At 35.7% G+C, this 26,834-nt stretch overlaps 1 protein-coding gene across 21 annotated transcripts in view; it reads right to left on the reverse strand.

The window, feature by feature from the left end:
* Positions 1-9,757: 9,757 nt before the first annotated feature.
* jar (Myosin heavy chain 95F jaguar) overlaps positions 9,758-26,834 on the reverse strand; it is a 194,118-nt gene continuing 177,041 nt past the window's right edge. For 18 of the 21 annotated variants that reach the window (XM_067129027.1, XM_067129024.1, XM_067129018.1 and 15 more), the window contains 3 exons: positions 25,680-25,809; positions 16,680-16,762; positions 9,758-12,544 (listed from right to left, as the gene is read on the reverse strand). In XM_067129027.1, the coding sequence (XP_066985128.1) occupies positions 12,393-12,544; positions 16,680-16,762; positions 25,680-25,809 (365 nt within the window). In that variant the 3' untranslated portion in view covers positions 9,758-12,392. Of the gene's footprint in view, positions 12,545-16,679; positions 16,763-21,348; positions 21,382-25,679; positions 25,810-26,834 lie in introns of all 21 variants that reach the window. The other 3 variants (XM_067129031.1, XM_067129030.1, XM_067129033.1) reach the window with 2 other exon arrangements.

A 26,834-nucleotide genomic window follows, 5' to 3' on the forward strand; every position in this document is an offset into this window, starting at 1 on the left:
CTTCTGTAGCACTTGAGTCACGGGAGATTTCTATTTCTTCAGTTATTATTATTACTAATCGAGATCTTTTAAAAATCGTTTCCGGTAAAACCTACCTTGGTTTCTGTGCAAAGTTTTCTTTTCATCTTTTTCTAGATTGTGGAGACAAATGTTATTAATTATTAGCTTCACAAAGCTAGTGTGCCCTCAGGTTCTTTTTCTTGTTCAAACCTTCAGTAAATTTTAACAGTTTCGTCGAGCATGGAAGTTTTGAGACAGAAATGGTCCCGAGGGCCACCGAAATGAAAATTTTCGCGCCTGTCTAACAGAAGCACAGAACTGATTGCTTTAAAAATTTTCAGTATACCTTGAATTATAACCTGGTGTACGTAATCAAAACATTTCCACCTGTCCATTATTATTGTTTTTTACGGCCAAAGGAGGTGCAAAACATCGATGAAAGTGTAATTATTAGAATTGCTTCAGCATTTTAAGATTTTTTATATTTAAATTCATTATTATTATTATTATTATTATTATTATTATTATTATTATTATTATTATTATTATTATTATTATTGCAGTTTCCCAATTACATTTTATCGTTATTTGAGATTATCGTAGGATTTGTCATTGATATTTTACTCTACTGTTATTCTAGTGCTCTCTCTCTCTCTCTCTCTCTCTCTCTATCTCTCTCTCTCTATATATATATCTATCTATATATATATATATATATATATATATATATATATATATATATATATATATATATATATATATATATATATTATAAATATATTTTTATTGTATATATATATATATATATATATATATATGCTTTTGGGGCAAAGTTTTATTGAATTAAATTTCGTTGAATTTTTTGGTTGTTGACCAACTTTTCATTAGTTTCACAGTGCTTTGAAGAACGCAGAAGATTTAGAAAGTACTGTTAAACTAATAAAAGTTGATCAACAACCAAAAAGTCATTGAATTCAACGAAATCTGCGTATATATATATATATATATATATATATATATATATATATATATATATATATATATATATATATATATATATATATATATATATATATATATAATAATATCACTTTTTTATCAAATATATTAAATGGTAATAACCACAGTGCCCTCTTAAGTTTTCGACTTCTTCACGCTTTTTGGAGATGCATGTCACTACAAAACCTCTAGATATAAATGAAGATCCAGAAGAAGACATTCCGACGTCCTAAGGAAGATCCGAGCTCGTACATCAGAACGAAGTCACGTTGGTTAACGTGACCTACCTCTAATATATCGAATGCGGGTTCGAATCCTGCCCCATGTGACCTCATTTTGCTTTACCGAATGCAGGATCGAATCCAGTTGCGAACGCCATAATATCTCCATACGCTTCTTCATTTGGATCGTAAGGCTTCATAGCGACAAGTTTGTCATAAAAGCGTGAAGAAATCAAGGTAGGTTCGGGACTCGCAGTGCATTGCCTTGCCCAAGGTCTCAGTGCTGTTGAGACAACTCTGCAGTGACTACAGAAATCACTGCAGTGCGATCGAATAAGATAAAAAAATAAATAAATAGATACAATCTGGTCCTGCAAAAACCACCCAATTGGTTGCTGTTAATTTCTCTTGATCGAAATGCCATGTATTGAAATTAAGTGCGCATGGTCCAGTAGTTTTGCTCTTATTATTAAACGAGTAAACTCGATTTAAAGTTTTCTTGCTGGTACTTTTTGATGGCCATCTCCCATCTCCTGTGTTTCATAACTTCTCGGTTATGTAATCCAAGAGTAAACTGTAGGACGTGGAATATAATATCCAACACATTATTTGCCACCTTTATTTACATGAGGGATTCCGGTTCGAATACTGAATCAAATAATTTTTTCAGTTATTTCCCTAACAAGCAAACAAAATTGATCACAACTGATATAAAGGCAAGATTGCCAAAAACAGTTTTTTTTTAAATACTGTAAATTTACAGTTTTTCAAGGATAAGACTACATTAAGAGAAGACATTCATAAATAATTGCAAACAATATTAAGGCAAAACTAGCTAAAAAAATTATTTCAGCAATGTATTAGTGCATCAAAAGGTTCAAGTATTGAGATAAACGTTGACAAAACAGAAATTTTTGCTTTGGCGATGAAAGTAATTCATTTTGATAATCCAGCTATTTTACACATACAGTCCAGATTGTTTAATTCTGGTTTTGGGTATTTTGTCTTAATGATTAATTTTACTTGCTCGTTATTTAAAAAATAACTTTGCAGGTGACGACTATTTAAAGTGTTTACAGTAAATTCAAAATCTTTGTGTGAATAAAAGTGGGTAATGGAGAAGTGGATTATGTTACTCCCATACTGCAGTTTATTATAAGATTACAATATCCAAGAGAGCCCCACTGGCCGAGCTAATAAAATGGTTTATGGCGCCCAGCTCATGCTCCACTGCCTCACCCTGGTAGCTGCCAAAGTCGGCAACCATCATGGAACACCTTTGTTACTATGTTGTCATGAACCACTTACATCACCAGAACCATGTGGCCTGCACCGCCCTTGGCACTGTTATTGTTAGAATGTTTCTGTCTGCGATCTATATGAAAAGTGGATCAGATCTCAGCAATAAACCAGTGTACTCTGGGTATCCTGAGTAAGACATGTCTTCATATTGACCACCCCTTAGAGCAACCTGATAGACAACTAGGTTCCCAGCCATGCCCTACATACCAACCACCCACTAACAGACTGGTTATGCAATTAGCTCTGCATTGCTTTCCTTCAAAAGCTCTTTTTTTTTGTGCTCCAGTTTGGTAAACAAAAGCATGGTACATTCACTAAATCTTTAGCAACTAGTGGAATGAATAGGACATGTATACGGAAACATAGCCACAAATTGTCTAAACATGGCTAGCTCCCCCTCAGGTGTTAAGATTTTCCACAGCACGGCATAAATAAAACTCCGTTCTCACATCAAACCCTTGTGACTAACGAACCGAATATGGCCGAATCTGCTCGGGAACAATCTCACAAAGGTTACAGCATTCACGAGATTTCAAATGTAAGTGCAAACGTAAATGTAGTAAATTTCTATCAGCCCCCTTCTCTGTGACTGAACCATCTGACTGGTTCTGGAGAGTAAAGATACAGTTCACTTCAAACATGCCACAAGTTCAACAGAGAAGGCGGACTACGTCCTTGAGTAAATCCCAGACACACAATTCCCATATCGTGTGCTGCCTGGATGTGTGAGGGGAAAGGATCGCCCATAAAGAATGTAATGCTTATTCATGGAGTTCTCCTCATTGCTGCCTGCCTGTGCTAGGCATGCCCTCGATCTTCTTAATACACCACAGGGGAACATGTCAGCAAGGGCATCTTGGGATAAGCTAGAGTCCTAACTCATGCTACCAGAACTTAACACTGACAGCAATCTGCAGAAAGTCAATCTCACCAGTGAGGTTTAGCTGGGCTGTCTTCATATAAACACCTTTGCTGCTCTACTGAGCACCAAAGGTATACCAATGATGGACCTCCTAAAGGTGGATAACACTGGAGGGCTTCAAAGCCTCATAGTGGACAGCTCCTGGCATCTGTGAGACTAGGGACAACCACCACAAAGGTGAAGAATACGGACGAGCAGACGTACATAGATATTTGTACATGCCTAAGCAAAAGGAGCATTCCCAGCTGCCTGTACTGTGCATCTATCACCATAAACTTGGAAAAGTGGCCAAAGACTGGTCCCCAACTCCAGCTGGACAAAAAAAAAAAAAAAAAAAAAAAAACTAAAGGGGGCCTCCTAAAAGAAGTAATGGTGGCCATCACAACACCTCCAGGTGGCCGCTTTGCCAGATTTTAAGTCTTTGACAGCATCTCTGGCAAGAAGTTCCTGGTGGCCAAGGGCACCATAAGGTCAGTAATATCAGTATCAGAAGTAACTGCCAGTGACAAATGAACGCATCGCTGCAACTTTTGGTCACCAACAGCCCCATAGCATCCTATGGCCAGTGAAACCTAGTACTCCACCTGATGAGAAGGAAATATGGGTGGGGTAATTTATCGTCACTGATTTTCACTGATTTCCACACACACCCCTGCCTACTCGGCACTGACTGCTGATGGCACTACTGTATAGGCTGCTTGTGGATATTGCCTACTGTTCCCTTATGGACATATCTACTTTCCAAGTAACACAGCTGATCACAGAAACAATGGCCACCCATCATATTGGTAGGGACTACCAATCTCCTACACCTATGTCTTCTGGCCAGAGCTTCATCGGACTTCCTGGTTACTTGATAAACACAGCAGCCTTCATCGCACCAAAACAGTGGGTCAGGCCTTTGCCAGAAGTCCTTCAGCCCCTGTGCACCACCACTCTATATGGTCAAGAAACGGGGTGGACCATGGCATTCCTGCACAGACTACAGACACCTAAACCTTCAAATGGAACCTGATCCTTAACAAATTCCCAACTTGGCAGATATCACTTCTGCCTTCTGTGGATTAAGAATTCTCTCCAAGTTCGGTCTGATGAAGGGGTGCTACCTCAAAAAAGTAACATTGCATGCCATTTGGAACATGCTTTCAGTTATTTGGCATTCAGCATCCAGAATTCAAGGGCTATATTTCAGAGGCTGATTGAGAATGTCCTAGGTGACCTTCCCTTCTGCTTCTGTTACATCAGTGACATACTATCCAAAATCTTACAGCACCAACAACATGACATGACTACTATGCCTTCTATGAGACAATGGCTCCATCGCCTGTCCTGACGAATGTGTTTCTGATGACCCTTCTGTCAAGTTCCTGGGCCATCACGTTTATGAGAATGGTGCGTGTCCTCTAACCTCTATGGTGTTGGTCATCAGGAAATATCTGACCCCAAAAAGTTACAAAAGACTTATAAGAATTCACAGGAATGGTAAGTTGCTAAACCAGATTCCTTCCCAAAATTACAAAATCATGACCCCACTCTACATCCTTAGCGACAATGCCAAGACACACTCTTGGGGCCCTGCCCAACAGCATGCCTTCAAAGGATCCTCCAAAAGCACTCGCAGATGAGATGACACTTTCATTTCCTAACCCCTGGTCCAGCTGCTCACTTACTACTAATGCAAACAGCATTGTATTGTATGCTGTCATAAAGCAGTTGGAAATTAGTGGCAGCAGAAAAGAAAATACAGTCAAAATGATGAACATTTTATTGGACATCTAGCAACCAGACTTTTTCTACACCTACTCAAGATTATACCTTTCACCTTGACGAGCACCAACCTCTTGTTCACGCCCTCACCAAAAAACAGTACGCACAAACACACACACTTTGCCTGTGGACAACACCATCTTTCAGCAATTGCTGAATCCAGGTGCATGATAACACTTGTTCCTAGTATGAAAAACCTTGTAGCAGATGCATTATCAAGAATGAAAAGTAATAGGGTTCAACTTGGAATAGATTACAAAGAACTTGCCATCACCCATCAGCAATATCCTAAAACACACAGCTGTTGCACTCCCAAAAGGAACTGGAAATGAAGGACATTCCCACAGGTGTCAGGGGCATAATAATTCTCTGCAACACCAGCACTGGCTGCTGGCACCCACTAGTGCCGAGAGCTCTACGGAAGAAATAGTGTTCCAACTCATCCATGGACTTGCTTATCCATCTGGCAGAAAGACAGCCAAACTAGTAACAGAAAAGTAAGAAAAATTCATGAAGCACAGAGCAAAAGGTCATAAAAAGTGGGATAAACAGCGCATCAAGCACCAAACAATCAAATTAATACATCACATAGGATTCAGGATCGGGGAATTCCCTCCCCACTGTGTGTCAACGTAGATGTTGTGGTACCCCTAACCCCCTCCAATGGGTTAAGATACATCTTCACAGGAACAGAAAGAAGCACATGATGGTTGGATTGCTTCCAACAGTTGTGTGAAAAGTGACAGCAAGTGCTTATATAGAAGCACTTCTCAATGGCTCTGTCAGCTGTTTTGGCATACCTGGCGACATCACCTCCAAAATAGGGCCAGCTTTCACCTTTGAAACATTGACCACCGTAGCCTTATTACTGGGTGTCAAACATACACAGTACCACAGCATACAACCCACCAATCACCCAAAGCAGTGCTTATTGCAAAGTGCAATGGCCCTGATTGGAAAGCACAACTACCTTGGGTAATTAATAGGTCTATGTGGGGCCCCAAGACAAGGAGTCAGTGCATCTGTGTACCAAGTGGATTCTTTCCTGATGGCAATGACAGTCACCCAGACAGAGAATTGGAGACTATGAAAAGGCAGAAGATTCAGATTGTATATCTGAATGTACAGACTCTAAGAAAAACCACTCATTCCAAAACCAACATAGCACATATTGTTTCATATCCATTAGAAATGAAGCCCACAACCCCTCCCCCACCCTTCATACAGAGGCCCATACCTGGTCATCAATAGAAAAATCAAAGCCTTTAAGTTATACACAGCAGCGAAGACTAGTTATCAGTGGACAGGCTTAAACTAAGCCTATCTGGAAGATGAGGAGATTTCCCCTATCACCTTCTCCATGTTAAGGTGGCAAATTCAGCTCTTGTCTACAACAAACCAACAGCAAAGTCATCATGCAGTTGACAACTAGTCACTTGTGAACATGTACGATATTAGTGAGACTAAACAATGAAAATACATAGGTACCAAGCAATGAAAGCAATAAATACATACACTTATGATAGGATGTTTAGTGAAAACAGTGTACTGAACTTAATATTTCTGAACAATTGCGTAGTTCTCATTTAAATTGTTGCAAGTAGATTTTTGTTCACTGCTATCCTTTGCCATTGTATATGTCAATGTTTCCATAAATACCATTTTTTTATATGGTAATGTTTTGCATATTAATATTACATGCATGTAATTTACTTGTATGTTTTTAAAATTTTTCATCCATTTTCACATAAATATCATTTTCATCTAAGAAAATATGTACAGCATATACCTCTGTCCTTTTCCATTTTTTGTTTACCATGTTTGTACGTAAAAAAGTTTTACTGTGCTTATTTGTTTATGTTAAATGACATTCCCTAGTATAAGGTACAGTAGGCTATACGCACAATAACTTGTGTACCTTTTGCAATTTTTTTTTATGGTATTTACATACCCTTTGTTTTTGCCACCATCTCTTACAACCTGTGCGTCACATGTGCCATTGTTAAAACAACTATTTCTTCTTTTGTCTCATTTTAAGTCTCTTCATAATTCCATGACTCATCACCATAAGTAAGATGAAGAACAGTCATGTGTACAGTATTTTAGATCATTACTGTATTATTATTTTTCCCATATGTTTTGGTATGTAGTGTAGAAGTGTAGAAGTATGTTTCCTAATTCACATGTATACCAATTTCTTTTTTTGTGGGATGGAGCTCTGTGGGGGCCACATTCCTCTGATGCACCTTGGTAGCCATCGAGGAGCACCCTTGCCTACTCTGTGGTTGAGACTCACTGACATCACCTGAACCATGTGGTCCATATTGCTTATGGCATTGTTATCGTCAGCATATTTCTGTCTGCACGCTGTATCAAAAGCAGATCAGCTCTTCATAATGAATCGATGTACTGTGGGCAGCCTCTCTATAGGACTTGCCTTCACAAAGGAAGAGAAGCCTGGGTCACAAATATGGAATTGGGAGACTGCCTTGATAACGCACTGGAAAGTGAAATGATGATATTATTTTGCTTGGTTGGCATTTTTTCATTAGTTTTGTAAAACAGATTGGGTTTACCTTAGTGACTGTTTAGTTATTAATTAGATTGCCAAATCTGTTGACTCCAAATTCTGGACCAACTCAGTGAATGCTTGTTTGACCTGGTTAATCATTCTGTTTAAGGGTTAATGTAAAAAACCTTATGGCGATTTGACTTTTTTTCAAGTGTTAACCCCCGGAGTATAACTCAAGAGAAGTACTGTACTGTACTGTATTACTGAAAGGTGACGTTGTATTACCTTATCCTTACATTTCTTTATAAGGCACGGTTTTTATATTTCCACTTCTTTGTTATCATTAGGTTCAGCAGGTATTGTGGAAAGTGAAATGATATTATTATGCTTGGTTGAAGATATTCTGTCAAAATCGGCATTTTTTCATTAGTTTTGTAAAACAGATTGGGTTTTCCTCAGTGACTGTTTAGTTATTAATTAGATTGCCAAATCCGTGGACTTCAAATTCTGGACCAACTCAGTGAATGCTTGTTTGACCTGGTTAATCATTCTGTTAAAGGGTTAATGTAAAAAACCTTACGTTGATTTGACTATTTTTTTCAAGTATTAAACCCCCGGAGTATATACTCAGAGAAGTACTGTACTGTACTATATTACTGAAAGGTGACTGTATTACCTTATCCTTACATTTCTTTATAAGGCATGGTGTTTATATTTCCACTTTTTTGTTATCATTAGGTTCAGCAGGTATTGTGGGGTAGAAATTAATATTGTGACATTATTACTGGATTCCACTCAGAAAAAGATAATGCACTGGAAATGCAGTATTTCAATTTTGATGAGAGTTTGGTCTGCTCTTGAAAAATTTTGGTTCATAATGTTAATTTCGCAGCTTGTGTCAGTTGTACTTCCAGGTCAAACTATAGTTCCAGCCTCCTACAGTAATTTTATGATTAGTTGCATTATTATTATAGATTAACCAGACCACTGAGTTGAAATACTTGACTCTCATAGGGCTGGCCGATTATTAAATTTATAGATAGTTAACACTCTTGACTTTCATGATATTGGCTGCATGAAGCAATTTAGTGTTAGTTCAGTTTCCATTTGGAAAAAGCAACTGGATTTTGATTCATATCTAGCTCAGCAGATAAATCAGTATACTGTATTGGATATAAATATAAAAAATTTTTACCAGCATCTCAGTTTGTTTGCTCAAGACAGAATTTAACCCTGAAACTTGGTACTGTGCACAGTTTATATAGGGTTTTAAAATATATATATATAATATATATATATACATATATACTATATATACTTCTAGTACTATTTATACTAGACTGAGTTATGTCCTCGTATATGCATACTGTTTATTGTGTTGCATCTTCTGTCGAGTGTGTTGTGTCTTCATGTTCATTGTTTTTTAAGTCAGTTTTCCTGATCACCAAGGAGCTTTGGTTAAATGGATTTTTTTGCTGCATCTGCGATAGTTATGAAATAAGTTTCATCATGATTGCTAATGTAATGAAAAGCTGCCATGTTTCTAGTGTACAGTTTATTTATACTGTATTCATTCATCTGTTTGTTACTGCACAGTGGTTAAGGTGTTGGACAATTTTGCAGACGTAATTATGATGGGAAAATGATCACTGCTGTAAAAACCATCCCTTGCATTTCATTCAGATCTATCATCAAGGCTGGATAGGTGTAGTTCTGGAATATACAGCATTTATTTCATCTTTAAACAAGTTACTGATACTCATTAACATCACTTATTCATTAACCCAACATTACTTGTTGATAATGAAAATTGCATAAATGCTGTGCTTATCTATTCTCCATCATTGACCCCACAGGCAAGGCAGGCCAGTGAAGCTTGAGACAGCAGCAGTAACATTAGACATTGATTCTCATCTGACAAGATATACATGAAAGGAAACATTCATCATTCGCTCACTGATTGATGGAGCTATCAAACGAGCATTTAAGAGTTTGGGGGAAACTAACAAATCCCAGGTAAGAATTAAAATAAAATGTTCTCATTTCTTTATTAAGGAAAGCTTAAGTGATGTACAATCCACATCCAATCAGTAACTCAATTAGCATGAAATTGAACTATCTGAATTAAAAACCATGTTACTTTTACCTGTATAAAAAGTTACCTACTATATATGATTTTTCAGGGGCTTGTGGTTATAAAAATTGACAAATTACCTCTATTATTAATAATAAACTTCATAAAATATGGTCGTTTGTATTTCAATTGAGTAAAATTTAAAATATTAAGAAAATTGACACCACTGAATAGTGGGAAATAAATTGAAAAAATTTAACAGGTTACTTGCCAAAGGAATGCTAAAAATTATATATGAAAAATAAAAACAAAATAACTTCCAAGAATAAACAGTGGCTGTTAATTTATGATTCCTACAGTAATCCATAAATATCATCAAAGGTTAAAATTCTATAAATAAATGTTAATCTTCTTTATTCACAATATATGAATGTTAAGTGGGAAAATATATTGCCAGGTCAGATTACAGATTATCAAACAAAAATAAAAATCAAGAACATGTACACCACATGCATATGATTCACTTGTAAAAAACTACAAAATTACATGATATACACATTCAAGATGGAAGGAACTTTTTGTCAAGTTTCATGTTTACAAAATAACTCTTGAATATACTTTACTCAAGTTCGAAGCATTAAACCTGGAGGCAAATTAAGGAATTTCTTCAACAATCACAACTGTTTCAAGTAAAAGAAATTATCCAAGCACATAAATGTAAAACATAACTTATATAAAAAAATATTCTTCTACAATCAACATATGCATCAAAGACCATACCACTAGAAGCATCCCAGCCAAAATTGGCAATGACTATTAAAACTTCTACACAAATAAAAAAAAAAAATTCAGTTGGCAGCTCATATGTTCTGTCCATCATTAACCTTAGAATAGAATTATCTACAACACTGAAAGGAACGTGTACAGCCGAAGCGGTCCATGTGGAAAAGGTAGGGTACATAAAATACTGCCACACAAGGTTATCTATGTTTCATACAAATCTGACATACACAGTGGTTTCTCTACCATTATTACCCCACCAGTCTTGAACTCTGTAACTAAAACAAAATATAATGTTCCCCTCCCAACCCCTCTGCCTTTGCTCACTATAAATCAAGGTATTTAGCATTACTGGTAAAATTTGTCAATGGAAAAGACAAGAAATGATTTCAGTCAATTTTTCAACGGAAGGAAACTAAAACTATGAAATGGATCCATCTAAGACTTAAAAGAATATATTGAACACTACCAAATAACAAAAATGGCGTGTGCCTTATAGTAGAAAGTTGTTATATCTTGTCAAATTCCTTAACATTTTCATGTAAAAAATTTGTTTTGAACAAACCTAATGGAATTTAACATTTAATGAAATGTATAAAATCTAGATTTATATTTATTACCCATGACACCAAGAGGAATGACAAATGTACAAAGGAATGACTTTTTCTAAAATTATTATTGAGGTGCATTTTATAGTATTATGAAGCTGATGCATTTAAACAAATAAAATATGAATATAAGTTTCTGATATGAAAGTTTACAGAACTGGAACACTTCTACAAGAGAATTTCTAAATTGCCAAAGTGGGATAAACATCTGTTAAATGCCCTTTTAAGTCTATTTTAGTCTTCTGAATCCCAAGCTAATGTAATAGTCCAGAAATTTTATTAAAGAATAAACCTGGATAAGTTTAGCAGTTTTTGCATAATGAATTAGTTTGCTGTACTTGTATCACTATTCATCCAAATTCTCTTGTTTTTTAAGCCCTCATAGAGTACAGTATAAAGTAGTGACATTTATACCACATAGTAAAACAAAATCTAAAAGAATCATACTGCAATGTTTTCCACCCACACCATTATAAAGCATCTTGGCACTAAAGTCTTTATCATAATGTTGTTAGGTATAGTGCAACAATTAGAATGATTTTGCTATAGTATACAGTCACAGAAAATACATACCACTTAGATGTGTTTTTTGCTTAACTCACTTAAGAAGGTAAACAATGCTTCCTATAAAAGTAGGAAAAGAGCCAACTCCCAGAGTGGGTAAAATATAAAATAAGGCTGTTTATCTCAAGGCAATTCTAGTTTATACCATACAAATTTACAATTAGACATTTCATTTTCAATCACAGCACCACAGATATATCCCTTGTCACAAAAATTAATGTTCTATAGTTGTCTGTGTTCCAAAGTTTAACAGAATATAAAACATTGACAATTTTCCTTATGAAGAGTAAAAAATTAAACTTAGGACAAATCTATTCACTGAATCACAACTGACATAGATTTCTGGAGGGATCAATTTGTGTTGACTAGCAAAACTCGAGTAATTCTAATAAGAATTGCTTTAATAAAAAGTTTTCCTTTAAAATGCCCAGACTGATGGCTAATCATTAAAATAATAACAAAAAAATTTCATGCATTTTCAAACTACATTCGTTGAGATAACAATTTAAAATGTCCCAATATAGTCTATATCAATGAATCACAACAATTTTATATATCTCCATCTTCCAAAAAGATAAAATTTACAATTAACCATTTTGGAAAATTTACAGTTTATTTTGTTAATATGGGAATCTACTTATTTTCAACGTCGCCTATTGTTTGCTCGCTGGTATGGCTTGCCACCATGACGTGACCATTCTTTCTCAAACTCATGGTCAAGAATTTCAGCACCACGTTTCCTAGTAAGTCCAGTTTCTTCTAAACTAAGTTCACACATCTGCATGTCGTCACGACCTGTTAGAGAGTAATATACAGTAGTTAAAACAAGTAAGCTACACTCTTAAACCATAAAAAGTCCCTCAAGTTTCTATAAAATAACAATGTTTCATTTATTACAATTTCATTTAACCTGTGGCTTGCAGGTGACACCTTAGCTATCTGGATTTTGAAACCTCATCTAAACAGGTTTGCCATTCATTTAAAATGTGAGTACTCACTTGAGCTCAATATCTATTGTTTTCTATGAAAAAACTATGCTTGCTTCACTGAAAACAAGGCATATTTTAATAAGGATAAAAGTTGTTTTTGTGATTAACTGCACACTAAGAAACCTTAGTAAAATTTAAAGCTATTAGTAAGATGAATACCACCCATGTGTTTCCTTATTTAAAATTTAAAAGTGTTAAATGTAACAGTTTGTTCCCAAGTGAATTTAACTTACAATCTACTACCTAACCTCTAATTAATCCCTATGCTTAGTGATTTCCTTTTAAAGAATCATCCAGCTAATAATGTCAAATTTTCAAAGTACTTTGTACTTTTCCTAGGTATATGACTAGAGCTTTTCATATATAGAGTATCCTTCAGAGGATGTGCTGGACCAGCTGTTGTACTGACTAACAAGGAAGGTACCCATACCCAGAAGGATACAGTATTGTAATCTGAGAGGTTTCCTTCTTGTAATGCCCTGTGCCCATAAACACGTGCTTACACTCTTAAGGCAGAGTTTTGTACTTTTAAAGTAATATCTCGGGGGATGAACTGGGCATTACAGCATCTCAGCTGGGTCTCCACCAAAAAATCCTGGAGAGAGGGAACTGAGAAACTCTAGCATCTTGTGTCCTTAACTGAGGGATTTGGTGTTTTAGCAACCAACTCAAAAATGAAGGAGAAGAGCAAGCCCCAACCTTTTGAGTGCAATATGGAATAGTAAAACCTGTGGGGTTTCCAGGCTCTCTTTGCCAAGGCAGGAGCTGAGTGTGAAGAAACTTGGCAGGAGCTGAGTGTGAAGAAACATCTTTAAGGTGAGATCCATGTCCAAGGAACAGGACAGAAGTTTGTAAGGGGTGACTCTCAGGCTTTAGATAAACAAGGTCAGTTCCCACGCTGAGAGAGAGCTGCTTAATAACCCTTAATGGAGGACACTGAAAGACCCTTTTCTTGAAAAAGGACCACCAAGAAGACTTCTATGACACCAATCGCAGAAGATGGCTCACTTTCCCAGACAGGCATTCAATGAGGAGAGATGGAGGGAACAGACATCTTTTTGCTGATTTTTGAGAAAAGCCCTTCTACAGCAAGTGTTGCTGGATAAACTCACTCGAAGTTGCAGCAATTGGATTGCACTTATTCATGGAACCTCCAGGTGTGTGGTTGCAAGAGAATAGTGGGCCAAACAGGGAGGACTCTTGGTATGTCTACTAGGAGAGACAGAAGGTCTGCGTACCACTCATCATGTGGGCTGTGAGGAGCCATCAGTGTCACATGAAGGCTTGAGGTGATAAATACACTGTTTATATCACATGGCAGAGAAGACTAAACAGGGGAAAGACTTATATGTTCATATTGTCCCATGGATGTTGGAATGTGTCTTGCAGTGCCACCTACAGGTCTGGTATCAGGGAGCTTTCAATTTAGCCTGGTGGTGAACAGATCATCTCAGCTGGTTGACTATAATGTCCTTTTTACCAGGAATGTACTGGCCTTCAGTTTGATTAAGCACATTGAAGCCAAATCATGGATCTGGACACCTGGCTGGTAAAGCGAAGGAGAAGCCATTTCCCCTTGCTTGTTGACCTAAGCTACCGCTGTTGTGTTCTCAGTCATGGCTACCACTGAGTGTACTTGCAGATGATGTTGGAATGTCTGCAGTGCCAGTCACACTGCTGTCATTTCCACTTTGTTGATGTACAATTTTTGCAAGTCCAGGGTCCACATCCCGGAAACAAACTCGTCTCTTAAGTTAGCTCCCCAGCTTTTGTGGGAGGTGTCTGTGAAGAGGAGCATCTTCAGAGCAGGAGAGCTTAGGGAGACCTCTGAGGAAGGCTTTTCTCCAAGAGCCTCCATGCCAGGTCTTCCTGAACCTCCTCACTGAGGGGAACCTGGTGGTGGTGGGGTTTGTCCCTGGGTGGACCAATGACATTTCAGTTGCCATTGCATGGATCTAAGATGGCTTCTCCTGTTCAGTGCAAGTTTCTTCAGGCAGGTGAGATGACCCAGGATCACATGCCATAGTTGAATCAGTTGTTCTTCACCCACCAGTAAATTGTCTTGCAACTTCCTTGAGGCTGTCTATCTGGGAAGTTGCTGGGAAGGCTTTCATTGCTATGGTGTTAGCCTCATCCCCAAGTACTTGGTCTGCTGCTTGAGAATCAGGTCAGACTTCCACCAGTTCACCAGCAAATCCAGACTCTGGCAAGGGGACAGGAGTCACTGCTTGTCCTGAAGTAGTTTGCCTTTTGAGTAAGTGAGGATGAGCCATTTGTCCAGGCAATACAACAGGTGGATTCCTTCTGAGTAAGCCCAAGCTGAGACAGGGCAAAGACCCTAGTGAACACCTGGGGAGCTGTTGCTAGCCTGAAGCAGACAGCACTGAACTAGAAGACCCTCCCTAAGCACATGAACTGAAGGAAATTCATTGATTCCTGAAGAACTGGGATCTGAAAGTACATGTCTTGAAGGTTTGACCTAAGATCATGAAGTTTCCTTCTGACAGAATGTTAACACTGAATGTGCTGTCTCCATAGTGGTTAGTGTCTCTATGACTACTGATCCTGAACAATCTTGATAACCCCCTTCTGCAGCAGTCTCAACTTCTGCCTACAGAGCCCAGGACTGGTTGAGCTGCAGAGATAAATTGGTTATGGAATCAGGTGTGGGGAGCGAGGTGAGTGATGGTCCCTGAAGGGGAGTTTGTGTCTGTCCTTCAGTGCTGAGATTACCCACGACTGTTTCATGATGCTGCCTCCTTGTCCATTGAGATGAGAGGCAGCCCACACTCAAAAAGTAAACCAGAGATGGTTCAGTAAAATATCTAGCTATTCACTGTACAATATCTAAGTATTTACTGGTTATCACAATTCTACCCAGTGGAAAGTGCAAGCAAAATCGCAGGCCCACACAATAGGATGGACTAACATTATTATTATATTATATTAGTCAGAACATGAATATGGAACAAGCCCACAAGGAACTACTGACTTGAAATTCAAGCTTCCAAAGAATCTGGTGTTCATTAGGAATGGGTAACTGAAGGTAATGGGAAATACACAAAGATGAGATCAGATAAGAAAAATGAATTAACAAAATAATAAATAGATAAAAATGTACATAAATGATTAAAATATAAGGAGAACTATTGTAGGTAGTAAAGCGTTGCATCTTGATTTGAACTTTTGAAGTTCCTGTTACACGAAATCCTCTGGGAGACTGTTCCACAGTCCAATGGTGTGAGGAACAAAGGGACCTCTGGAACAGAAGTTCGAAAGCGAGGCACGTGTACTGTAAATTAGTGCTGCAGTTCAGCCAATCTGGTTGCTCTCCACAGAAGGAGGATCAGGGATCAATTGTGAAAGTGAAAGGTCTCTGTTTCCAAGTCATAACTGTTATTAGAAACCGAAACTTACCACCACGAACCACTCAACCTAAAAGAGAGAAATTTCTGGCAGAAGTAGACATCCACGCTGGAGAACAGTATTGTAGTAAAGTAAAGACAAATGACCTAAAACAGGGGGTTCATAAATTCATCAGTGGCAAATCACACAAAAACTGATTATTGCTTACTGTGAATTAATTTTTTATGGTATAAAGCAGGGTTCAATATCATTTTAATGCTGAATACACATACTTTACTACGATATGTTCCAAAAATTAAAATAACAAAATGTCAAAACAACACTGAAGTTCACAAAATTAAAATTTTCATTGGCATCATTCATCATCATTAGAATATCAAAGGATTAATGAAGAAATGCAAGCCCACTGAATTAAATACACTGGATCATAAAAATGTTTTCAATAGTGCTACTGTTTATTGATGTACCTAACAAAAATGACATCAATAGTGCTACTGTTTATTGGTGTCCCTAACCTACAGACAATACTGGCACATTATTAAATTGCAAAACAGATATAATTTATCACACCTCACCTGCAATAAGGAGTATTGGAGGCTTATCTGGATGAAGCTCCATCTGCCTGGCAATCCAATCCCCATCAAAATGAGCATACCACCTGATAAAATTAATGATTTTCCCACATATTACTAGATCAAGAAACATTAAAACAAGGAAATCAACTTAAAAAAAAAAAAAGAATAAGCTTCATACTACTACTACTATTACTACTACTACAGAAAATTTGCAGCTAAAAAATCACATCTTACAGATTACAGGAAAACATTTAGGTCACATTTTACATGAATCTACAAATTACATTAACATTATGTAATATAAAGCAAAAAATTCTATTTGAAATGAACAATGAATGCAGGAGTTTTCACTGAAGGTACAAAAACTACCTTACCAGTTATTATTAACTTGAAAATCAAATTATTTCTGATATAGTCTGTAGCCTGGAATATTAACCTGTTAAATACAGCATATATGTATGTACTTAGTCACTAACTTGATAAGGAACAAAGCCAACTGGAAACTTTTCACTGGCCTCAAATGACTCTCTTATATACACATAGTTAATTAGAACTACAAAAATATGAATTTAACAATCTTTTTGATATATTTCATAATATACTTTTTCCACACATACAGAAAAAGCAATTATTGAATATGCAGTTCACAACATATACTTAGCCCAAAATGTTGAATACAGTACAGTATATCCTTGGCTTTAATGGCTTGCACAGAGCTGCAAAGCATGTACTGATGCATATACCCTCTAACAGCATGGTGTGATTCTCAAAGTATTTGTGAGAATACACACCTTTGCCTTTTTAGAGCTGGTTACTTAAGTACCGGTACTTGAAAACTTGACTTAAAAACTTGACTTAATTTTAATTTTAATTCTGGTATTGTGCTTTTTAAGATTAAATATACTCCTCAACAGAATGGTAACTCTCACCACTGGATCTAAAATATACAATTCCTCTTCAGCTATATGCCAACTAGCCCTGCCCTTTTGTACTCAACATTATCATCCATCTTGGTCTCAAGAAACTGGTTATTAGGACTTAAAACTCAAAACTTTAAGTACCCAGACAGGTAAATCTACCAGATTCATCAGCTGGGTGATGCATATTATCAAAAGCTAGACGTACCTAGCTCACATATCAAAAGGAGCACCTTCCTCTATTTCAGGTGCCCTCTCATCTATGCCAATGTTCAGATCTTGGTTAGGCAACAAGCTGTATTCTTATAACTTACAAGAATGAAAAGGAAAAATGGTTAGTCAAATTATGGTTTTATGCTTAACTCCCTCCCTCCCTCCCTTGCCTCTGATTAGGTGCAGAGTCTTCAAAATACAGAAATGTTGGAGATAGTATGCATTGTTTAACATTTGAGGAGCATCTTTCAATCCATGTAAGAGCAGTTTACAGGTTTGGCACATTATTACTATAGTTGGCAGGCCCTTTATGTACCAAATTTGTTCAAGCTTACGTCTTGTATTTCCATTTTCTACTTCAATTCCCTAACTCTCTCTTAAAAATCCCTCTTGACTGTGACCTAAATGTATCATTTAAATAAAATTCAGAATCATAACTTATATTATACACTGCAAAAATGAATTTTAATCAGAAACCTTGTAACAACTGAGAAATCAATCTAGTACAGTATAATGATATTTACAGCTGTGAAGACATTTTCAAATTAGCAGGCAAATCTATTAGTTATAGTATATTAACAACAAAAAAATTTTTACATCTACTGTATATATCAGACACAAATACCCACAGCACCAGGATTTATATAAAATAACAGTGCCTCACTTGACTGCTAATGGTGATCCTGAAACTTTTTGTATACCGTACTCATGGACTGCATAAGTATTTCCAGGAGTTTTTCAAACTTTGACCAAATCTTTAATAGACACTCTTAAATGACATTAATGTTCTGGAACACCTAATTTCAAAAATGAACATTTGGTGAATTGCTACAATCTTTAATTGTGATAGGAAATGTGAAAATCACTACAGTATAATTATGATTACATTACAATAAAATTACCATGACCTAATTTAACTAGACCACTGAGTCCCATTTGTAGACTCTTATAAGGCTCATCCTTTTTAAATGATAATATGAATGCACGATGAGAATTGGAGCATGGTAAAGTTGAAACACCTGGACAGCTATAGCTACGGCAAATGAGTCAAAGTTTTATTATGCCCTCACATCCTACTGTTAAGAAATCAGTTGCACTGCTCACCAGTAGTTTGCCATGCCACAATAATGAAACCTTCAGACTTATTAGCAATGGTTATAGTTGCGGCCAGGGGGAACTGATGAAAAGTAAAAGGCACAAAGCAATGCAGTTGGTGCCCAAGATATGCTGCAACTAACCTTTAATATCATGTAAAGTGTGTCACATGAGGCACATTGTCAGGGTACCTTCCTACGGGGACTTAAAAGCTCAATGCTATGTATATTGTAAAATTCAATCAATTGCTACTAAGTAAAAATTTTGAGTTTTACAAAAGCTAATTTTTGGTATCTGAAACTGCTACCCAAAAGCATTTATTAAGGAAACAGGTGCATATTATATATATATAAAATAACTGCCATACCAGATTATTCTAAAATTTTTTTGCATATGATTACAACATAAATGTCGCAGACCAGGTTCCAAAAAATTTCATAGTCTGATCATCTGAGCATAATAACTCAAGTTTAATACTGAATTTGAATGTTCAGACAGAAATAACTTGAAAAATGCCTCGGAGAAATCCTCTCTCTTGAAACAATTCATACCACAGGAGCAGTCTATTATCCAAGAAATTGCAGCAACAATTTGTTCTGCAAGATGACCTACAATCCTTACTTAACTGTATTTCACCTTACATTCATTTATACGAGTTAAAGCACAGTACAGTAAACCCTGTATTCGCGTTCTCATGATTCGCGGACTCATGCATTCGCGGGTTTCTCTGTGGAACATATCTACCCATTATTCGAGGAAAAATTTGCCCGTTCATGGAATTTTTCACTGAGAAATACTCACTAATTACTGTATTTTCATATAATTTTCATGAATAAATGCACTTTTTGTGATACAACTATTAAAATACTCAGGTAATAAGCATTTTTACATGGTTTTTCTTGTGTTTAAACTATCAAAATGGGCAGTTCTAAGTGTTTTTAGAGGGGTTTTAAGTATTTGTAGATTTTAGCCATTTGTGGGGGTGTGTGGTACGCATCCCCCGTGAATACAGGGGGTTCACTGTATTTCAAAATGCTAATCTACTAAATATTGCTTAGAGTTCTGTAATACCAAAATTTCCTTAAACATTGTCATTATGAGTGTTTATAAGAAGTACTTTAACCAATCTATCTTTGTCATTATGTTTATATGCAAAATTTTTACTTAAAAAGATAAGTTTTAACAGTCTTAACATGAACTGAGTTCTCTACACTTCCTTTGTCTGCACTTTTATCTGCATTCTGATCTGGTCTAAGTCTCCATCTATTCCCTTTTCCATGACACTGACTTTTTCTACTAGTCTTTGTCTTAATACCTCCCATCAGTTATTTTTCTGGCTACTATTAAGTCAAACTGTTTTACTTTCTAAGTGCTGCTTCTAAAGATTGTAAAACTATAAAAAGGTGAATACCCAAAAGGTGAAAAAACACAGGAACAGATGAAAAGAAACAAAAACTCCATTGCTGGAGCCATAAGGGATTCTGCGTAGCTTGTGATTGAAAGTGGGACAGAAATTCAAAATACTGCAAGAAATGTAAACAGCTTTCTCCATAAATCCTGCTAAATCAGAAACTGCAAAACAACACAGTTACATACTGCTAAGATACCAAAATAATTTTTAATAAGTATGTATGTATAAAGTCAGTTTCGAGGCAGACTTCAAGTATGACACATGCAGTTTGTAGTGACTATTTATAATAAAAAACTTTTCTGTAACTGATCAACCTGACTGATATATGAATAATGAGTACGAGCACCTAACTTCCACAAATTTAAAAAGAACACTGGGCAATTTAATTTCCATGGGTTAAGGAGTTTAGTACTTACTGCACTTGTGCTCCAACGAAACATTTTTATCTAGTATTACAATGCTCGAAATACTGCAAATCTAATCCATTACTCTTGTTTAACTCCTGCAAAGGACACTTATTTTTCTTTAGCCCTTGCATAAAGGGAAAAAGAATATGAGGATATACAAGTCTAGGAAGTGATAGGACTGTCCATAAAAGAGGAAAGAAATAAAAATAAAGAAAATAGTTAAGTTAGATGTTTGATGGCTTTAAACTTACATTGACTAACTACTAGTGGTTAAATGTTTAAATTTACTACAATCAGAAACTTTATTCCCATGTTTAAAATTTGAAGTTCCAATGGTAACACTAGAGCTTGAGACTTGACAAATACACTGCAACTACAATCACCTTCACAAATACACTGCAGCTATGCCTCTCTCAATCTCACTCAGCAGGTGTGAAACATTCTTAAATCATATTTTTCCCCTAGTAAATCACATTATATACAATTATAAAATAAAATACTAACAATCAACAAACACTGTGAACAAAAATGACAATAGATTAGTCACTCTAAAAAAGCTCAGCACCTTTCAGAAAGACTTGGCAAAAGTAAAATCATAGCAGTCCGGAGCATTTACAAGAACTAACCTTCATAACCTGGTACGTAAATCATCATCCTGACTGGAAATACAAAAATATAATGCCATATGATTGTTTTCTCTCACTTCGGAAAAAAGTCACTACCTAACAGCTCTCTTTGAGAAAAATTAACTTTTGGATACAAAAAAATTAACTAAATTAAATTTGGATACAAAAAAAATTAACTAATGCTTATCAAACAGAACAGATTTTGGGATGGAATTAAGTCTTGTTAAATTAATAAAAGAGTAAAAAACTTGGCAATAGCAATATTAGGTGGACTGATAAAATTCAAACTGAAAGGTGGGAGATAAAAACCTTAACTCTTCAGATGAAATCAGAATTTCATCCATCCCCAGAATATGTAAACATTGTAACTATACACCTTGAATATAAGAGACACAATAATTGTATGAAAGTAAGAAAATAAGAGTTTATATAAAAGGCTGTTGGCTCATTAATCTCTAATTCCTACATACATTGCATCTTCTTTTAAAGACATTCCTCTTTAAAATCTTTGGCACAGACGATCTGGGAACTTTGAAATTACACTTGCCAAAATTAATGCTAGATTAATGATTGCCTATTTGTACCAATACCAAATACTGTAAGGCAGTCCTCAGTTGTTGGCGGGGGTTCCGTTCTGATGGTGTGACGATGAGCGAAAATCGCCAATAACTGAAAATCGCTGATTTTCGGTTATCAGCGCCTCTGTCAGGTATGTATCGGTGCCAATATGCGATTACTGATGCTGATAAGCAGAAATCGGCGCATGTTGGTGCTGAAAATCGCTGATTTTCATCACTAGACAAGCGCCGAAAAACCAGATTGCTGATAACTGGGGACTGCCTGTATCAGTTATCATCCTTTCCTTATCCTTCAACTAAGCACCTACATCTCCAATTTCTTTGACTTTTTGCATCACTAAAACCATAAAAACATTAAAGAGCTACTGAAAATCAACAACTTTTTTTAGACCTATTTTGTACTAAGCCAGTCAATCTCTGGTGTATAGATTTAAATACTTTACATACATCAATAGTATCACAGGGTTTTTATAAGTCCATATGAAGCTTTTCCCCTTCACTCTTAAATAAATTATACAACACTATATCTAAACATCCTCTTCTTGATCCAATACCATATTATTCTTCTTGTTCTTGGTCTCACTTTCTCAACCACAATCCTATCATACATATCCAGGTATACTTGGTCATGCTCTAGCCCTATGCTTCTTGCAATTACCTCTATCACTTGTCCCTTTCTACAAAGGAACAATTTTTCCTCTCACTCATTCCTTGGGAACTTTTCTTTTCTTCAAAAACTTGCACATCCTTGTCAGGAACTCAATTATGCTTTCATCAATGGACAGAATTGCCCAACTCATAATCCCATTAACTCTACACGCCTTTGCATTTTCCAACCTTTTAATTACTCCCTTTCATTTTTAGCCTTCTTTTCAGTCACGCATCTTTAAACTTTGCCTCGCCTCTACCCTACATTCAACAACTCTTCAAAATAAGCACTCCATCAACAAATGGTTGCATTTTTTAGGGCATCTCTCTACTTCCATCCTTTATTTTAAAAGCCATTTCTCTATATTATTTCCCCATTAAGCTTTTAAAGTAGAGTACCTGTATTCCTAAAGCAACACTTTGCTGATTGCCTTGATCTTGAATCTAAATCTTTACCTAGCCTCTGTGGTAAACTTTTTTACCAGCCCTTTACAGTTTCTCTCCCTCTTAGATCTTTGTAAGTATCTTATCTCCATGTCTGTTGTCCCTCTAATCATCCACTGTTTTGTTCTTAACTCTGGTAATTTTGAGGGTTCCCAGTCAACTAACTTATGAGTCTTTGTCCATGTTTTTCCTATGAGGGTTTTTGTTTTGGTAAATAAAAGCTTTGTCAACCTCTCTCTCTCTCTCTGCTATTTTCAATTTTTCTTATCAAAACTCACTTGCCTTAATTACACTGATAGCACTTACCGTATATTTCCCCGTATAAGACGACCTTTAAATCATAAAATTCACCCCTAAAAATTGGGGCTGTCTTATACTACCATTCTAAAAATCAAACCTTGAATTCTAAGTGATGTTTATCGGCAGGCTAGCCTCGGCCTTGGTGCGATAACCACCAACATGCATGAAAAGATTCACATTATGAAATAAAGTGATAATAAAGATACCATTTTTACCTTATATATTATTGGCATATCTTCATTATAAATAGCCTATTCAAGGAATAATTCCATATCAATGAAATCAACTCTTATCTATGCAAGGCCAGCCAGCTGACAAAATGTAAACATCGAGTTATGGTTGCGCCCACATCAACCTTTAGCTTTAGGTAATATAGTATAATTATGGTAGTAATAACATTTAGGATAACATAATATTAATTTTTCATTAAAAATTGTGCGACCCCTAAATTTTCACCCATAAAAAATTATTTTATCACATATCTTGTGTATCGTGCGAGTTCCTTTTTTGAGAGACCAGATTACTGTGGACTAACCTACTTACTCCATCTCTTTATCCCATCTTCTAGTTTAAAAAAGTAAAAGGGAATGATAAAAGTTTTGTTAGTTACATTATACTTGTTGAGTAAACGAGTACAGTATGTACAGCCATAAACAACCGAATGAGAAACAACTGTTTTGCTATGAACACGGATAACAACAGCTGTTTTGCTTGCATCTCAACCATCGTACAATGCTAAACAATTACTGTAGTTATGTTACAAATGACGTTAAGTAGAATAGGACTGATATATATTTTACATTACAGTATACCCTTATTTGCTATGGAGAAAAGATCACAAGGAAATATATTGATAAATTTAAGCTGCAAGTTGTAGCTGAAGCTGAGGAAACAAACAATGTTCAAGCACTAATGACTATAAATTATCGTGCATTGGCAACATGGATGAAACCCCTAAACTTAAATATGCCATCAAACTCGACCGTAAATAATACTGGAGAGAAAAATATTTTAATGAAAACTGCTGGGCATAAAAGAACACATTTTACTATTGTTTTAACGTGTATGGCAAATGGGACGAAACCTTCTTTAAACGGAAATTGAATTGATGCCTAAAAAAAATTCCCGGAAGGTATCGTTGTCCACGTTCAGGAAAACTTAAACAATACAAGTGGCGCATGATCGCTATGTTTGTATTTTATAATACAATTAGTAATACATATATACATACAATATTACAGTACTGGATACAGTGAAGTAAAGCATAACTCATTAAAAGATCCATGGAAAAGATGTATATTCATTATGTTTGTAATTTATAATATGCTACTAATATGTGAATATTACATTCGCTAATTTTATATTTTGTGTATGATGCGACGCACCCCTTTAAAATTAGCTTCAAAATTAGATCTTCAAAAGTCACATGATATGTGAGTATATACGGTATTTTGAATTTCTAAGGAAACAGTAAGTAAAACAGCATCTGTAATAACATCATCTTTACATAACCATTATTTCATAAGATACCTCTTGTTGCAAATGCTAGCCTATACACAGATGGTTTTGTAACTTAGCAGTCGTCTCATACTACAGATATGAGATAAATTCATGAAAATTTGTCATCATTTTTTACCTCATTTTATGTAAAGGTCGCCTTTTACACAAAAATATACGGTATATTTCACATTTTTTCTACCACCATTACACTCGTGAAAACTTTATTTGCTATTTTCTCTTTCCAAGTACAAGTGTACAGAAATCTTAAAAAATCTTATTGAACTACACCTACTCAACAGCCGAGTTCCTATCAAAACCTATTTCCTTAAGACTCTTCCCAATCTCATTCATTCCAAGAACCAAATCCTACACCATATCTTTCTCTACCTCCTATCTTTGATCGAATTCTGATCATTACATACCACAAGCTTTTCTTGTTCTCTAAACAAAGTTTTAATACATAGTTTCTCTACAATATTGTGAGATCAATAAATCACATTTTGAACTTTCATATGGGTGGCAAGAATGTTCTTACATAATAAGAAACATACGGTGTTAAAGAGGGTGAACAGATATGTGGGATATGACCAAACAAGTGGGACAAAAAGCGAAAGGCAGAGGGCAATGCAGATGGGGCTGAAAGGATACTGCAACAAACCTGTAGTATTAAGTCAAACGATGATTTAAACATAGAATGCGTTAAAAGAATACCTGTACTCTTTCAACAGTTATGTCAAATTAAAGGCACAGTTAGGGCAGAGACAATTGAAAATAATACTTACCATCCACAAGCAATGAAGGTATACCCTAGTTTAAAAGTCAATATTGAATGCAACTACAGTAATGTGATTCTTTACTCACCAGCCTTTCTGTTGCTGATCACCTCGGTGCTGATCACTTGGCCTTACGAAAGGAATTCTAAAGAAGCGCTGAGCATCATTATTTGCTGGACCAGCAGGTTTCGGAGTTACTCGAGGTGGCATGGACTTTGCTGTGTAAGAGAATATAGAGATATCATATGTACTCACTCAAGTTATGAAGTCTGTAATGACATTTCCAATAGAATTTTGTATGACTAGTGTACTGTCAATTATAACAACCAGTTACAGTAATTTCCATTATTGTCTTTCAATGGAAAAAATACTACTGGATTATAAAAACCTAACTTGACTAAAGATATGAAATTCTGAAAATAGTTATTAAGTGAAAAAGCAGCTTGAAAGTTGCTTATTTGTATTAAATATCAATAACTGGCAATATACAGTAATAACCAGTTGTCTTCTGGTCTTAAGTTCTAAAGTACAGTACATACTAAGGCAACACTTTAAAAAGAATAACTGTTGGTTTTTGTCATACTATGTCTTCTGCAATAATATACAAATAATCTAGCACTACTTACAATGGGAAGCATTATTTTAAGATTTTCATTACTAAAAATTTTTCTGATTTTTTTTTTTTAATGTTTACCAAACTACAGAACTTTATTCTTGTCAGTTTCTGCATTAACACAACTTTCCAGAAGCAATTTCATTTAATACTGCATCACAAATTACAGCAAGCAGTAAAATGTGTAGCAATTTTTATCAGTGCAAAAGTCTGACATATCAAGCTCAGTTTAAGAACAATAACAAAACTGAATTTTACGTCCAGAAAATTTATTCAAAATATTTTGTTTCAGCAGCTTATATTGTCACATAAAAATGTTGTCATTAAATTTGATTTTTAAGGATTGGATGATTAACTGACTATCAAAAAGTATCATTCATCCTGGAAACAACTTCCACCTGAATTTTCATCTGCATGTGTATGTATTTACATACATTATATGCTTCTAGACATCATTCTGGTATAACATATTACCCTTGATACCAAAATGATACCAGTGCCTTTTAATATATTATGTACATTCCTATTAACATACTGTACATTCCTACATACATGTTGAAAATATCCTGTAGAATTCATTCACAAGGTCATGAAACATTCTGTAAGGAGCATAACATTCTTCCCATAACA

This window comes from Macrobrachium rosenbergii, chromosome 27, assembly GCF_040412425.1.
Source record: "Macrobrachium rosenbergii isolate ZJJX-2024 chromosome 27, ASM4041242v1, whole genome shotgun sequence".
Classification (NCBI taxonomy): domain Eukaryota; kingdom Metazoa; phylum Arthropoda; class Malacostraca; order Decapoda; family Palaemonidae; genus Macrobrachium; species Macrobrachium rosenbergii.